Raw genomic sequence first — 17021 nt, forward strand, 5'->3', positions numbered from 1 at the left:
TTTCTATGTAATAATATTGTTTCATGAATAAATGAGCAACCACACCGCTTAAGAGTTGATTCTGTAAAAATCTATGTAGGTACATACATTTTGTAAAGCTATAAATGACGTTGCCAAAAACTTAGGTACAGACGACCACTATTACGCGTTACAAGTATTCGAGAGTTTTTTTGCGTCAGTAGGGGGAACTCCTCATGGATACCAATCGGCCCGGCCCCGATGGTATGCCCGACTCTACTGAGAAGGCTACGGACTAAAACCCCCTTCCGAACATTACTGATTGTATCGCTGACGCCAATAGTCCACGCTTGCTTGATCTCGGCCCTCCTTTCCTGGGCATAATGCTCGATCTCGGCTCTCCTTTCCTGGGCATAAGTTGGCCAAGGGCGACTGTCAGTCTTTCGGCTTTACCAGTTATTTCTTCTATGTGCTTACCGAAATTCGGACTTTTGTCAAACCAGATGCCGAGGTACTTATGTTTGTCAGTTGGAACCACCCTGACGCCCTGGAGGGTAAAGCAGATCTCGTTCAGCTTCCTTCGCCCACTTAGGACAATTGCCTCGGTCTTTTCGGGGTCAAGTGTAGCCTCTTCTGCTTCATCCAAGCGCTGATCTTCTCTAGGGCTGCATTCGTTATTGTCATTACTTCCGTTTCTTTCTTTGCTGTCACCACCAGAGCTAGATCGTCAGCGAAGCCTATCAATTGTGCCCCGTCTCCCAGTTCAAGGCGCAGTACCCCATCGTACAGTATATTCCACAAAGTGGGGCCCAGTATCGAACCCTGCGGAACACCACCGGTAACCCTTTTCTCTGCAACCCCTCCCTCGGCGTCCGTCAAAGCTGCAGTTAGGAGATATATAGCAACTAAACGCGACAAAGTTCTTCATCTTGAAGCCAATACACCCGTTCCCCTTATAGATTTTGGAAACCGTCAATGCTTTGTTCAGTATTACTAGGGCTGCATCCCATCTGGTGTCACACTCCCATCCAACAGCTTTTGCCAATTTCCTATTGGGTTCGGATAGAACCACGAGATCCGCGTTTATACTGCTCGCAGTTGCCAAAAGGAGGTCGTGCGCTCGGTCTATGTTTATCTATAATAAACTACTCAAAACAAAATAGGGCCCACCATGTTTTTTAAATGAATTTTACAGATTATTTTACTTTTTTCAGTTTTTATGATTAGGAATGAATAAATTAAGGTTTTTGAAAGTGTGTAAACATTAACAAGAGTAAGTTTTGCCAATTTTATGGAATTTAGTCAAAATTTACAGTTTTTAGGAAAGTTGACAGAAATTATTGATTTAAGTAAAGTTTGATTTTTATTATTGACTAAATCAATGAGTTTGATGGTGCTTAATAGCGAGTAGGTTGTCCTCTGTTCCGTATGCACTCTCTGACCCTATCTGGGACACTTTCAATCAAGTGGGTGATGTTTTCCTCGGGTATTCGCCCCCAACACAATTTTAGGGCGTTTATGAGCTCTTGTCGATTAGTCACATTACTGAAGTACGATTTGAGGATTCTTTTCAGTTGGTCCCATAAATGATCAATGGGGTTGAGATCGGGACTCATGGCCGGCCACGGTAAAATATTACGGAATATTGGCCTCAGAGAAAGCTCTCTGGGTTGTTCGCGCTGTATGTGGGCGAGCATTGTCTTGCATAAAGATAAAGTTTTCACCCACTATTTGTGAAAATGGGATGACATGGGGCCGAATTATTCGATCGACATACCGGGAGGCAGTTATGGGGCCTTCTTCCAGAATTACCAGCTTAGTTTTACCGAGCAAGCTTATTCCAGCCCACACCATAACATTTGTACCTCCAAAACGATCCCTTTCACGTATGCAAGGTTATGAAAAACGTTCTCCTTCTCTTCTCCACACACGCACTTGACGATCATCGCTGAAAAACTTCACTTTACTTTCGTCCATAAAGAGTACATTTCTCCAGTTGTCCGTTGTCCACTCCGCGTGCTCGCGAGCAAACCTCAAACGTGCTGCACGATGCGCTCTTGTCAATTTTAGACGAATTACATGAAATCTGGAACGTTGTCCGTCTTCATGGAGCTGGTTTCGAATGGTTTGATCACCAATTCGTGTGCCAGTCGATTGCCGCAGTCGATTTTGTAAGACGCGGGAGAAAATCGTACGTTCTCGACGTGCAGTCAATCTGATATACCGGTCTTCCTGGACTGTTGCAGCTCGCGCTCTTCCTGATCCAGATCTCCTCGTGACACTACCTGACTCTAGAAAGTGTTCCCACGCGTTTCGAATAGCTCGTCGCGACACACCAAGACGTCTTGCCACTGATCTCTGAGATTCTCCCTCCTGAAGCATGAACACTGCTCTTGTTGCTGTTTCCACATCCATATGGCGCCGAGAACCAGGCATAATGATCGCGAGTAACACCGAAAACAAGTCAAAATGAAAAAAAGTATACGTGCGACTGTAACATTCAGAACGTGACTGAAGGTACAAATGACTGAGAATTTGAGTAATAGACGTTTTTTGGAGTATTTCACTTTTTTTGTCTACACACCATTGAATTTCTGACTTAAAACATTGATAACGTTAAAGAAACATGTCAACAATACTTCGAAATGTTTAACTTCCCTATTTACTACCAAACAATTTTTTTAGACGAAATTCGAGATTAACTTAGAGTGGGCCCTATTTTGTTTTGAGTAGTTTACATTAAAAGCCATTTTTGTTATGAGTTAGATTTCGCCTCGCAGTTTCCAGTGCCTCCCGGAAGAACGGGCATCTACTGGTGCCAGTTGTATGTCCTTTTTTACTGCAGAGGGGACAGAGTTGCTCATTTACACAGTCGCCGCCAATATGGCCCATTTCCGAGCATTTCTTGCATGCTTTACTACTGTCCTCCCCATCGCAGTTTTCTGCTTTATGGCCATATTCCCAGCACCTGAAGCATCTCAGCAGCTCAATCCTTTCTTGTATGTGGCATATATCTTTCCTCTCGCAAGTAGTTTTTCCGCATCCTTTTCATCCAAGATCACCGTTGCCGTCTGATTTCCTCCGCCCATCGGTCTCAATGATCTTATCTCTAAGCTGTCCAATTCTTTTATCAGGTTTGCCGATTGTAGATCTTCCTTTACTCCCTCTTTTTCTACCGAGCTGTCTATTCCTTTTATATGTATTACTTTTTTCTTAGCCCCCTCCCCAGATCTTCTTACTTTTTTATCACCCATCATTTCCCTTATTTTTCTTGTCATCTCTTCTATGTTCCCCGTTACTCTTACCAGGACATGTCCCTTGGCTGTCTTTTTTGCAAGTTTGCTACAAATAAAATATATCTATCTGTTAAAAAAATCATCTATAATTCGTACGTCGTTTTCCTTTACACTGGCGTATAACTTTTCTTTAGTCATACGACTATACATCTCCTTCGATGGTTCAAAAGACGCAGTTTCCAACACGTGTTGGACCTTTCGTACCTTCTGCAACAAAAAGGGTGCCAATTCAGTTTCCACAGTAAGTATGTTTTTATTAAATCGACTTTACCAAAAACCCGCTCGCAATCGGAATTCGCATGGGGTACGGATAATGTAGATAGGGCAAAACAAACCAGCTCGCAAAAGTCTTCAGTTTTCAGTAGATGTGTCCAAAACTTATCTGGCTCACAAATTTCATTTATACCTTCAGGATTTGAGCGTTCGGCAAGCTCCTCCATTGATCGTCGATTACTTGTTTTTTTGAGCTATCAGCTGGTGCGATTATACGCTTGACCACTTCAATAAGAGGCATAAGTGTTGTGAAGAGGCTTCTGAAATTGTGGGAAAGCGCTGATGCTGGTTCAAAAACTTGTAACTTTGACAAGACAGGATCTTCCATGTTATATCGCTTTTTAATTACGGCGGCAGCAATTTTGTAAAAAAAATTGCAGGATGAGAAGAACTGTGTTATATCTGCAAGCCGTATTATTTAACCATATCTGGATGTTTTAGGAGCTAGTACACTTTGACGTCAAGATACAGTGCAGCGCCATGGAGCTGATGGCGTTTATTTTCAGGGTCTATTTCACTTAGGTTCGGCTTCATGACATATTCACGTTGCAAATAACGCAATAGGATTTCCTGATAAAGTTTACGAATTTTCCCAAGTAGATTGTGAACAACTTTCTCGCTCTGAAATTGTTGAATTTAATATATAATGGGAGATACCATTTAAGGAAACAGATATAAAGTTTGTAGAATTTGTTGTTAAGTTTTTCGAGAATAAATACAAATACTCGATCTCTTACGTCGGCTTTTTCTCTATGTGTAAGATTTGTTGTGAAAATGATAAAAAACCGACGTAAAGCCTCCCATAGTTCTAATATCCTTTCAACCACTGTTAATAAAGAAAGCCTAGTCTGTGATGGTTTCAGTATTTTGTACGCTTTAAGGTTTAAGTCAATCAATTCATAGTTAATACCAGTATACCAAAAATTCATATCTTTTTATTTATAAAAAAAGGCGTTTTAGTTGTTTAAGCGTTTCGGGATCTAATATGCCCCTTAACGCCATTATGACATTTTCATACGAGGTCTTAAGTGTCCCGTAACACAGGAATAGAAATATTTAAAAAATTAGTGCCGCTGCCAACGTGTTATGGATTTTACTGAACTCTCAATTGCACCAAAATGGCAGCAAATGTTTAATAAGAGCAATGAAAATGTTTTTAAACTTGGATGAAGTAATTTCATTTTTATTATCTATTCCCGTCACGAGTTAGGTCGTGGGCGTTGGCAAGATGGTTTTTAAAAAGCGATTTGGAGGCGTGTTCGGCTTGAAGAGCGAAACTCAATGCTTATCTTTATTGGATTACAACAATATATAGGCTTAGGCTAAGTATAACCGTGCTGGAGTCATGGTCCAGACGGCTGGCTGATCCTTCGGCTGGTCGTAGGACCGTCGAGGCGATTCGCCCGGTCCTTGTGGATTGGGTGAATCGTGACAGAGGACGCCTCACTTTCCGGCTCACGCAGGTGCTCACTGGGCATGGTTGCTTCGGTGAGTTCCTGCACCGGATCAGAGCCGAGCCGACGGCAGAGTGCCACCATTGTGATTGCGACTTGGACACGGCAGAGCATACGCTCGTCGCCTGCCCCGCATGGGAGGGGTGGCGCCGTGTCCTCGTCGCAAAAGTAGGAAACGACAAGTCGTTGCCGAGTGTTGTGGCATCGATGCTCGGCGACGACGAGTCGTGGAAGGCGATGCTCGACTTCTGCGAGTGCACCATCTCGCAGAAGGAGGCGACGGGGCGCGTGAGAGACGCACAATCCCGCCGCCGTCGAGCGGGGGCCAGGGAGGCGGATCTCGCCCAAGCCCTGGCCCTCTAAGTGTTTCGGGTCCCCCCTCACATGTCGGTCACGGGACCGGCGAGGGGGGCCTAAAAAGACGACGTGCAAGCTGCTCTGCACGCGTTTTATGCAAGAGCATCTGGGTGATGGAAGGCCGGCTATCCTCGACCCACGCTGGTTCTGGTCCAGCGGGGTATTCCGTAGGATAGCTCACTCTAACCGGCGCCATCTAGGCGGACTTCGGATAGCCTGTCGACCGAGAGGGCTGGTGGTCGTGGCGCCGACGACCGCTGGTCCGGCGTCCCGAGGGGGAGGGTGATGGGAGAGATGTGCTCTGCACTAAACGCTTCACTTTCCCCCCTTTGCCTCTTCATGAGTTCTGTCTCATGCGAGGTTTGGACGTTGGTTGTTGAGCGACAGGAGGTTTTAGTCAGTTCGACTCTGACATGCTCCGCCCTCTATCCCCAGTGGAGGGCGGAAGTCCGGCGATTTCCTCCTGACAAAAAAAAAAAGACTAAGTACAAAGGGTTTCCTGATACTACTTAATGTTGACAATAAAGGATGTAATAACAGAATATAATGATGTCTAAACTTAAGCTAAGTACAAGGATTTCCTGTTATTGAACAATGTCGACAATAGGAGACATGTTAATATGATACTAATTGTATCATTACAACCTGGTTATTGTCTGATAACGAGGTTATGATGATATAACTCCTCCCCCCTTAAGCAGGAGGCGTGCCGGAGGCTGCAAAGGCTGTTGCTGCTGTTGAAGTTCTTCGGCTGCTTTTACTGATGGCTGCTGTACTATGGTCTTCGCTGATTTTGGTTTCCAGTAGAACCTGTAAATTGCTGCTGTAACTGCTGCCATGAGAATTGCGATATACAAGCATATTGATGACCAGCTAGGTTTGGTGGATATTATTTCTTCATTATTGTCTGGAAGTTGTGTTTTATCTATCTGCTTTAAGGCATCGTTTAGGTTGTCCAGTTCCAGATTTTCCATCTTTTATTTCTAGGATGTACTTTAGGTGTTTCGTGTGTACGTGGTAAAGGTATGGTTGCTTTTACGTTAACATATTTTTGATGTGTTGTTAGCGTTTTATCTGACACCTGTATGTTGCAATTATTGTCTATGGTTATTAGGAAAATTCCTTTGCTTCTTTGGTATTGTACATCATTACCACAAGTAGTTTTGATTACTTCTTCTTCTTTTAAAGCGATGATCCAGCTGTTATCTTTTATTTGTTGTACGATGATGTTTTCGTAGGCTGCTGTTGCGTATGTGCAGTTATGTGGTTCTCGGTGCTGGAGTAGCTGAGCTATGCAGTCAGTAGAATTTTTCAAGTGCTGCCATTGCAGGTGTTTGCAGATTATGACGTCTTCTTTAATTTGGCTGCAGGGCTCGTGTGGGTACGCAAACTCGTCATTTGCCAAGATTATGATAGGATTTTTAGGTATTAGGATTATGTTATTATCATTTGGAATGGAATAGAGATGTAGGAGGTTATAGGGTTGTTTAGCAACTAGAGGCACCTCCAGTATAAAGTTCAGAGACTCGTTAGTACCATATGCTTTGACGGTAATAGCTTTTTCTAAATCGTGAACATGTTTTATAATAGGAGTGAAAGCTAGGTTTGTATTGAAGGTTTTGAATATTTTTTAATTCATCGATTAAGTATATTGGATCGACTACTAGGGTGCATTTTTCCCAGGTGTGCAAAAGTAATGGCGTTTTCTAACGTTTCTAATCTGACATAGAGCTGTTGAAACGATCTCTCTATTTCATCGAATATGCTTATGGTTAGCATATTTGTTTCTAATTCTGTTTTCTGTTGTGAATTTATTTATTTATTTATTTATTTAATATATTTTGTACACACAGCTATTAGAAAAGACACGTCAATAAGGATACAGAGTACAAGGGCACTACTTATTTCATGCTGAAATCTCTTCCAGTAGGCCCGCAAAAGGAAAAAAGAATTAGGAACACAAACCTAGTGCATACAGTAAACATTACATATAATAATATATACATATTACAAGATACAAAACAATATATATACATACAAATACACACACACATACACACATATATATATATAACATACACACATACACTTACTTTATATTATAAAACATTATACAAATATATATACTTTATTTAAGATGGTAAGGATAAATAATGTTCTTTAACAGATTCCTTGAACGCTGCTATGGTTTTGCACGCTCGTATGCTTGGAGGGTGGGAATTCCAAAGTATAACTGCTTGTACAGAAAATGATTTTGCGTAAGCATGTGTTTTATGAACAGGGCATTTGAGGAGAGTTTTAATGTGTGTCCTACAAGGAGCAATGGAGGGACGGACATAGGTAAAGAGATCACGTAAATATTGTGGGTAGTTAGGATTATGTAGGATATTAAATAGGAAGCACAACATTCTAGTATTTCTGCGGAAACGGACTGGGAGCCACTTGAGGTTTTTGCGAAATTCAGAAATATGATCATATTTTTTGAGACCAAAATAAAACGGATGCACAAATTTTGCAAACGCTCAAGCTTATTGAGAAGCTCCTCAGTGGCATCCAAGTAGCAAGCATCAGCGTAGTCCAAAATGGGTAAAATGAGACTTTGGGCAAGAGAAATTTTAGTTTCCAAAGGCAAAAAATATTGGAGACATTTGAGTGAATGGAATGCAAAGTTAACTTTGCTGCTAACATTGTTAACCTGCTCATTCCAGCTTAAGAAAGAGTTAAAGGTAACGCCAAGGTTTTTAACAGTTTCACTAAAGACAATTGGTTGGCCATTCAATATGAAATATCCAATTGCAGAATGATTTAATGCACGAATAGCATATCTACTACCAATTATGATGGCCTGTGTTTTGTTGGCATTAAGTAAGAGTCCATGAGACGTTGCCCATTCATAAATGTTTTCCAAATCACAATTAACATCCTTGACTGCTCTATCAATTTCACTAGGTGCGCAGTGATGGTAAATTTGCAAATCATCTGCATAAAGATGAAAATTTGAGGATATCAAAGTAGTGACTGTGTTAATAAACACTGAGAAAAGAAGAGGAGAGAGAACACCACCCTGAGGCACGCCAGCATCAACAGCAACCCAGTCTGAGAAGGATTCATTTTGACGTGTGCGTTGTGAACGGACATGAATCAAACCACCCTAGGGCAGAAGTAGTAATGTTATGAGATCGAAGAATACCGAGCAGGCGTAGTCATCACGACTAGGTTCCCTTTACTTAAAAAGTGAATATTTGTCTATGGCTAGATAAATTTCGTCCTGATTGTTTTTTATATGTTTAAAATTTTTCTCATATTCCTGAATGAATTCTCATTATTCCTAAAGTTTGCTTTTGGTTAGATGCCAGACTCTTAGAGGATGAGTGTAGTTGTTTAATTTCGTTATCTATTTTAATGGCATCATCTTGGTCTAAGTTACCTGTTATTGCTTTGATTACTGAGCCCAAGCCATCAATTAAGCCTCGTTTAGACCTGTATCCCGTCTTAAAACCCACTGTTTCTGAACCTAGATATAGAAGTCTACTTTCTATAGTGCTTATTATATAATCTATCTGTCTTGTGATAGTGGATATTTTAATAGTGCTGTTTTGTTTTATCCTAAAAGTATAATAGTTACTACATATGTCTAGATATATATTTCTTAAACTAGATATGTTATAGATAATTACCATGTTGAATGTGTCAACTTGGTATTGGGCTTGTGCCTCATTGAGGATTAAGATTCCATTGTGGTTGTCTATTGGCTGGATGACGGCGGTGCTTGCGGCGAACCGGAGCATTGCGACGAGGGTGACGGTGTACCTGAAATATTTTCAGGGCGTCTTAGTAGACGGAAGTGCACTCTGATGGACTTCACGTTTACATGTTTGCCTATTATTTCCGCCGTTTGTTCAGGGTGTAGTCTTATTATTGTATAAGAACCTAAGTATTTTGGTTCTAGTTTGTTGCTGCGTGCTGTTTTTGCAACTTGTTTATATACTTTATCACCGACTTTAAAAGGTGCTATTTCTGTTTCGTGTTAGCTTTGCTTATTACCACTTGTTTATTTTCTGATAATTTTTTGTTAATGAATTTTTGTACGTTGTTCATGATCTGTTTATGTTTTAGTACGTATTCCTGATAAAATTCTTTAGGGCAATGGATTTCTACCGTCGGTATGACCATAGAGTAGCTCGAATGGTGTAAAGCCTGTTGCGGAATGGATGGTATTATTGTATGCTATGATAGCGTATGTCATTAAATTTACTGGGTCGTTTTTATCTGTGATTCTTTGTATTCTGATCATTTCAGCTAGAGCGGAATGAAGTCTTTCAATAGGGGAATTCGAGTTGTTGTAAAATGTATTTTAATGTTGTGCAGTGCACATATTTCTGTAATAACATCGTTGTCGAATTTGGAATCAGAATCTGTGGTTATTTTGTGTGGTGTTCCTATTACTGAAAATATTAAATATTTTTAGTAATGCTTCAGCTATGTGGATACTGGTTGATGCTGTGAGTGGTGTTGCTTGCGCGTATTTCGTGAAATTGTCTATTAATGTAAGGAATGTTATTCCTCCGCTACTGTATAGGTCCATAAACATATGTTCCATAGGTCTGTGTGGTGTGTCTGTTAATGACAGGGGTATTTTTAGTGGGTTTCTTTCATACCTGCTTTTTAGGCATGTATCACATTTATTAATAAATTTTTGGATGGTTATTAGCATGTTAGGCCAATGATAGTTTCTATGTAAATGTTTGTATGTTTCTTGGATACCTCTGTGTATAGTTTTACCCTCATGATACTTTCTTATTAGGTCGGTTTGTTCGGAGATTTTTCTATGAGTGTGACTCTTATTTTTTTTTTTTTTTTTTCGGGTAGAGGGCCGAACCTCCTACGAGGTCCCCGCGCAAAAGGGGCGCGCGGGGTATGTGAGACTCAACGGTCTGCATGGTGTTGTGAGCAGACGGCTGGCCCAAGGATTTTAGGACCCACCCACTAAACGACTCCCCTGCACTCTTACACCCGACGTCCGATCCCCTCCGAGGTCAGAACCCGGATGAGGCAGGGGGGCTACCGCGGTCAACACTACAACCAGACGGCGCGGCTCACCCCAAGGACGCCCAGCCGACGGAGCCTTCGAGGCGAATCGAAGGCTCTGAAACGTCGGCCGTCTCGGTACGGCAGCCCGTCGGGCCGCCCAGACGGTGACGCTGGTGTCCCGGAATACCCCGCTGGACCAGAACCAGCCTGCCGGGTCGGGACGCGATACACCGTCGACCGGTCGCTCTATTCACTCCACGGCAGCGCGCTAGAGTGCTGGTAGCGCGCCGCGCGGCCTCACCCCCTCAGGTCGCCCCTTGACCTTCACCGGGGGGAGGCCGCCACCTACAGGGATGAGTGTGACTCTAGTGTTACATTTTAATAATTTTGGGCCGCGATTACTAAATGTGGTTTTGAAAACCTCGCAAAATAATGGGTAGAATTCTTCGTGATGGAAGTTACTATGGAATGCTCTGTCTGGAATTGTGTGTTCCTTTAAAAATTGGATGATTTGTTGTTTTGTGTCGTTGATTGGTATCCATACATCTTTAATCATTGTTTTGCCTTTTGATCTGTCTTCGAACCTGTATTGGTTTCCGGGTGTCTTTCTGATGTAGAATTGTTTTAATTATCTATCTATTGCATCATCTATTTCAGGCATACGGTCAATTGTGCTTTCGTTTTGTGTTGATGGTTGTGTTGTGGTTTCTGGTGTAATAGGTGGTCCTAGCCGCTCGCTTGCCCGCCCGCCGCTCGACCTGTACGCTACTTTGCCCCGTTTACCGACCGCCGTGAATCTATTTTGCCCATTCGTTTTTGCTACTTAGCGCGGTGCCGTGTGGCGTGGCTCGAGTTCGACGAAACCATTAATTGTGACTCAACTTGTTATTAGAACCCTGTCAAGTGTTATGTTTTTTATGTTTAGAATGAACAAAGCTATTTATTTAAGTGCTTTGTTTATCAATATTTGACTACAGTGTAAAGTTATCATAGATTGAACACAGAGCTAGTGCGTTTTTGAGCACGATTTGTGTTTAAACGATCATACCTCAAAAATTAAAGCGATAACATAGGGTTTTTTATTTTTCATTACAATATATATACTATAAACATGAGGATATTAAATAAAAACATACACCTGTTCCTACAAAAATATTTATTTACAGCTTTTTTATTTTGCATAAAAATTTGGCGGCGCAAGCCGTAATTCTAGACAAACTTTTATCATCACAGATGCGCAAATATCACATTTAGGCCTACAATTTAAGTAGTATAATATGGGCTATCTTACATTCTTACAAAATATACAAAAATCCAATCGATAGCATTAGCCATTACTGAAATATGTGAAAATTAGTGCTACAGGTCTCATTCGCACAGTGAAATCTTTGTAGTTTTACATATTTTTTGTTCTAAAAAATAGACAATGTAAAAACAAGAATAATCATACCAAATAGAACATTTCAAGCCCTTTCTAAAAATATATCACACTTGTGTATTGTACTGTATTACAAAAACATATTCAAGAGTAAACAACAAAATCAGCGGGCTACACCAATATTTAAGGTTCGGTACACACCGAGTGTGATCCGGAACATTATTTTTTCTTGATCCGGAGTTTTGTCGGTCGGTTTTGTTTGTTGTTGACTATCTGTGACACCCATCCCAAAATGCCTAAAGTTAATTATTACTTCCGTAGGTTTAGCAACTTCTCTGTGGAAAGTTTGCAGGGTATGATGATGACCAGAACAACAGATACTGGAACTGAGGAACGGAACAAGTTATTGAAGTCGTTTTTCATCTAAATACTTCCAGAGATGTAGCAACTTCTCTGTAAAAAGTTTCCAGGGTCTGATGATGACCAGAACAACAGATACTGGAACTTATATATTTTGATACTTTATGTATTTCGAATTTCGGCACTTTGACTTTATTTATTTCGACCTTATGTATATTGATTTTATATATTTTGATACGTACTCTGACGTAGACTAGGTAGTCGGATCCGGAGTAAACAAAAAAACAAAAAACAACTTGCACTAAACGGCGGGCGTTTGCGCTAGATTGATATGGTATACGGTGTAGCATCCTACGATACACAGATTGACATTGCAGGTGGTACACCGCCACACCGTCGAGCGCTGCACTTTGGCAGAGTAGCAGAGCTTGCAGCGCTGTTTTTTTGTATTTTTTCCTGGCAAGTGCATGTCCCGTATGCATGCCGCTGGTTCTGGTCGTGCTGCCGGTGCTAAAGACCGGGAAGGTGCTGCTGATCTGCTGCTTTGCAGCAGTTGCTTTGCCAACTGCAGGCGGAATTCACGGTGACGAAGGGCGTGAGTGCGGTTGTGGTTGAACATCACGAAAGCATTATGCATCGATACATTTAAAAGTCGGCGAAATAATTTTTTGTACCAGATTATGTTACGTGATCTCTCAATGGGATAGGCAGACAGCATTTGATCTTTGTGGTCGATGCCGCCCATTGAGAAATTATAATCAAGAACAACTTGCGGTTTGTACCGGTAATAACCGTATTTTTCAATGCCGCCGACTTCTATGGGATGGAAAGAAGAAATCATTGCCACAATATTTTTGTCCATCCACACAACCACACTGAGGTCTTTGGTTGTGCTGAATGCCACCTCGCCCTCCTTCATGTTTTTTTTTGTTTTTTTTTTAAGAGCTTCGGGGACAAACTCTCTGTTAAGTCGTAGAGTACCCATCGAATCAGTCTTGTGCTGAACTTTTAGGATCCGAGACAAAAGTGGCGCATTATAAAAATTGTCCATTATTAATGTATGGCCTTTATCAAAAAGTGGTCTCGTTAAGTTCAGCACAATCTGGGCCGTGGCATTCTCCGGCTCGTCAGACTCTTGCCCGCGCTCTTCCGGCTCCCCGTCTTGTACCACATGTGCGTGCCCTTTGCCCGTGTAGACCTCCATCTTCCATAAATATCCAGTCCTGGATTCACATAACTCGTAAGACTTTATACCTACTCGAGCTCTTTTTGTAGCAATTTTTTGCGCAAATGAGAGGCGCCCCTTCCAAAGAAGGAGTGACTCGTCAATTGCTATATTTTGTTCTAGTACGTATAAAGACTTAAATTTTTTGTTTAGGTGCTCTATGATGGGGATGATTTTATCGAGTTTGGTAGGCGGCACGGGCAAAGTGGCATTGTCTATAAAATGGAGACAATGTTTGATGACGATGAAACGGTTATAAGTCATTATTTCTTTAAAATTGCCTATTTGGAGTTCTTCAATCACGGCATACCAATATTCGCGCTCCACATAATCTATAACTAGTGACTGTAACATTAAAACTGCTAAAAACCGTAGGATTTCGTCACTGGTGACGTCTTTCCAACGGCTTAATCTAGAATTTGGCTTGGATGGAATGGTCGACCTTATTAGCTGAGCACCGTAGCGGTTGGTTTCGCGCACGATGTAAGCAATAATATCTGCATCCCAAATCTTGAAAAAAACATCTAAGGGAATTAAATCGGCGTTATCAAACGTTGGTCCAGTAGATGGCACAGTAAATGCTTCCCTGACAGACTCAAAATTTTCCGGCTCGCCTCGCCAGTCAAAATGAAGCAGATCGGTTTCCGGTCCTACCACGTTCCGAAGGACTTCGTCGGCAGCATTGTCCAGCTCCTGTATCACTTCAACTACCTCATGTTCAGCAATACTGTCTAAGTCCATCGGAAAATCATCGATTCGTCTTGGTTTCAAAGAAATATCGATCATACCGACCATATTCGCCGAATCACCTTCATCTACTTCGCTGCCTTCGCCAGGCTCTATGAAGTCACGCTCCATATCTATATCGATATCTGTTGTAAGTAAGAAAATAAATTTTAGGATTTGGTCCACCCTATCATCTTATGGAGGCGACACATGAAATTCAAATAATACTTTAACTTACCCATACTGTAATTACTTCTTCCAGAGCCAAGCGCTGTTCGAGTACCGGTAGAAGCTGAAACAGTTATAAATTTTTAGTAAAATAAGTTGAAAGTAAAAGAAATCATTTTTTAAAATATGTTATCAACTAACAAGGTGTAAACCCCAGGAGTTCTATCTCTGCTGGCACGATATTTTGAGGCAATGCAGTAGCCTGGATGATCCCCATCGAGGGCGAAAATTGGATCTTGCGTTTCCTGTCAATAAAAAATTGTAGAAACTGTAAATTTTGTTTATATTTTTTTAGAATCGGCCACATTCATTTATTACAGAAACAGAATAACCTACTTCGCTTGAGGTGGGGTCCCTGCAGAAGGAACGGCCTCCTCATCCTCGAGGAGGGGAGGACGCATCTCCTCATCCTCGGTGATATCTGGAAGAAAATAGCTTTCGATGTCATCATCCTCATCCTCCTGCTCCGCGGTGATATCTGGAATTTAACAACGAGGATATTTACTAGAGAGAATTAACACAACATAATATGTCTAACTTTAAACATGATTGAGTTTAACTCTGTTGCGAATTCTAGGTTTTGACTCAAGTGTGATTTTGACAGATGAATGAAGTACCTACGGAAATATTATTAATAAAGTATTATACATGTACCAATCGGGCGTTGCTGTTGCAATTCCCACGACTGACGTACACTTGGAGGAGGGACAGTTGGTACCCCAGGTAAAAGTGGGCATGGCCTCCACATCCGCGAGTCTTCACTGCCCCTTCCTTTGCCCTTCTCCTTTCCCTTTCCTCTTCCTGTTCTGTAAATAAATTAAAAAAATGCTGACCTGATACCATGCACATGTTCGACACTAACAAACTCACGTATGAGCAGTTAAAACATTGAATTTATTTCTAAATTTACTTACTGTGCTTCTGGAGCATCTGGCATTTTAAAATTGCCCACTTGCTTGCCATCGCGCAGCCTGGCCAGCTCCTTTTTTTGGTCCACAGACAGCAAATTCTCATGCTTTTTATCCAAAAGCCTCGCCACCTTGGCGACTTTCAATTGCTCTGTCAATGAAGGCCTAAAATCCAAAATTGAATGAATGAATGTTACTGGAACAATTAGATACAATAAAGTTAATTTATGTAGATTTTACCGTTGTGGAATTCCAGATGGGCCTGGAGAAGTTTCCACTTCCACGTTTTCATCTCCAAGACTAAACATAAAAAAATATTTTAATGAATGTCGGAAGTTTTACTTACAATTAAAATATGATTTAGGTTTAATTTAATATTGCTTACTGTGAAAAAGGCAAAGATCGGGCACAGCGTGGCCTACGGCCACCCCTACCGCCCCTGACGCCCCTCTGACCACCACCTCGAGCAGCTCCACGTCCTCTCGCCGCTCCCAAGCCCCGACGTGGTCTCATGGCACCCTGACCACTTTGGCTTACAATTTCTGCGTCACATGCAATAAGCAGCCAAAAACAAATAGAAGAGAAAAAATAAAAACCAGCAGCAAGCATTTCACATTCACAAGCAGTAAAATTTAATAATATAATTAATTTCGGACAAGCGTACAGAAAAAAATCCAGTCCGGAACGCGCGATTACTCCGTCTGCACCTAACCTTAACTGCATCATGAATCAAGATCAATAAAAAAACATTCAGAAGCATTTTCATAAGCCAAAGTAACACAAGTAACACAATCGCTTAGAAAAATATATCTACCGGATTCCGGATCACACGATCTCTCGGTGTGCTCTTAGCCTTAACTGCACCATGAACACTTGTCAGTCGGATTTTAAAGTTTCTGACTCAAATTGCTTCTAATTTTATCGTCCCGGCTAGAATTTACATGATCATAACGTAAATAATCATTTTGATAGTATTTAGAATTATAAAACAGCCCAAATATATCGAAATTGAAGATAAAACTATTACGTTAGCCGGGAAGCGCGCGCCCAAAATATTCCGTCAACTTTATCGGGTTCAGAAAACGACAAATTTTGTGTTTCACGCTGAAAACATTATTTCTACAGTTTAGTAGTTTACTTACCTTGATAATAATAAAAAATCAAGTAAAAATACTCACCGTAAGTATTAAAATTCTTCACAATTCGGCACAACACTTATATCACAGCACACGCGAACCACACATTTGCAAATGACAACTTCAACTTTGTTTTTTTATAATTTTTTCCAGGACTGGAATACGGTCTATTGGTTTTATTTGGTTGGAAATTTATCAAAGAAGCAGGAAAGATATATATAAACACACTAATGAACGAGCAAGACGGATAATATTCATAAAACTAGAGGAAGGTCAAGTCAAGAGGGCTTGTAGACCACTAGTCCACACGGGCAATATAATGGTCCTAAATCTAGTAGACTTGTGGTCTACGGGGCATAATAAGGTGCAGAATTTTGTAGACTGGTAGTCTACGGGGCAATTAAGCGGTTATTATTGCTTGTAGGTCAGTGTTGCTTAGTGGTGTGTTAGGTAACGTAATGTTACTTAATTCTAGTGCCGTGTAGTTGTCTGAAGTACTTGGTTGAGGAATTACTTCATTATTGTGCAGAATTTGGATATTTGCTTTACCTTTTTTGTATTGGACGTCGTAGTTGTATTCCGCTAGTCTTAAGCGCCACCTAGTGAATTTTGAATTGGGGTCTTTTATGGACATGATCCATGTTAAGGGTCTATGGTCTGTATATATTGTGAAACGTTTTCCGTAAAGGTA

General features: G+C 41.1%; 1 protein-coding gene and 1 pseudogene across 1 annotated transcript; both read right to left on the bottom strand.

The window, feature by feature from the left end:
- Positions 1-3388: 3388 nt before the first annotated feature.
- Positions 3389-4674, bottom strand: LOC149500658 (uncharacterized; annotated as a pseudogene).
- Positions 4675-15196: 10522 nt separating this feature from the next.
- On the bottom strand, positions 15197-15713 carry LOC149500659 (uncharacterized). Its single transcript, XM_089735937.1, has 3 exons — positions 15580-15713; positions 15435-15494; positions 15197-15359 (listed from the first exon to the last, which is right to left on the bottom strand). The coding sequence occupies exons 1-3, from the start codon at positions 15705-15707 to the stop codon at positions 15197-15199; spliced, it is 351 nt and encodes a 116-aa protein (XP_089592063.1). The 5' UTR covers positions 15708-15713.
- Between the last annotated feature and the right edge of the window lie 1308 nt (positions 15714-17021).

The sequence above is a fragment of the Bombyx mandarina genome, chromosome 20 (genome assembly GCF_030267445.1).
Source record: "Bombyx mandarina strain Sakado chromosome 20, ASM3026744v2".
In the NCBI taxonomy this organism is placed as follows: domain Eukaryota; kingdom Metazoa; phylum Arthropoda; class Insecta; order Lepidoptera; family Bombycidae; genus Bombyx; species Bombyx mandarina.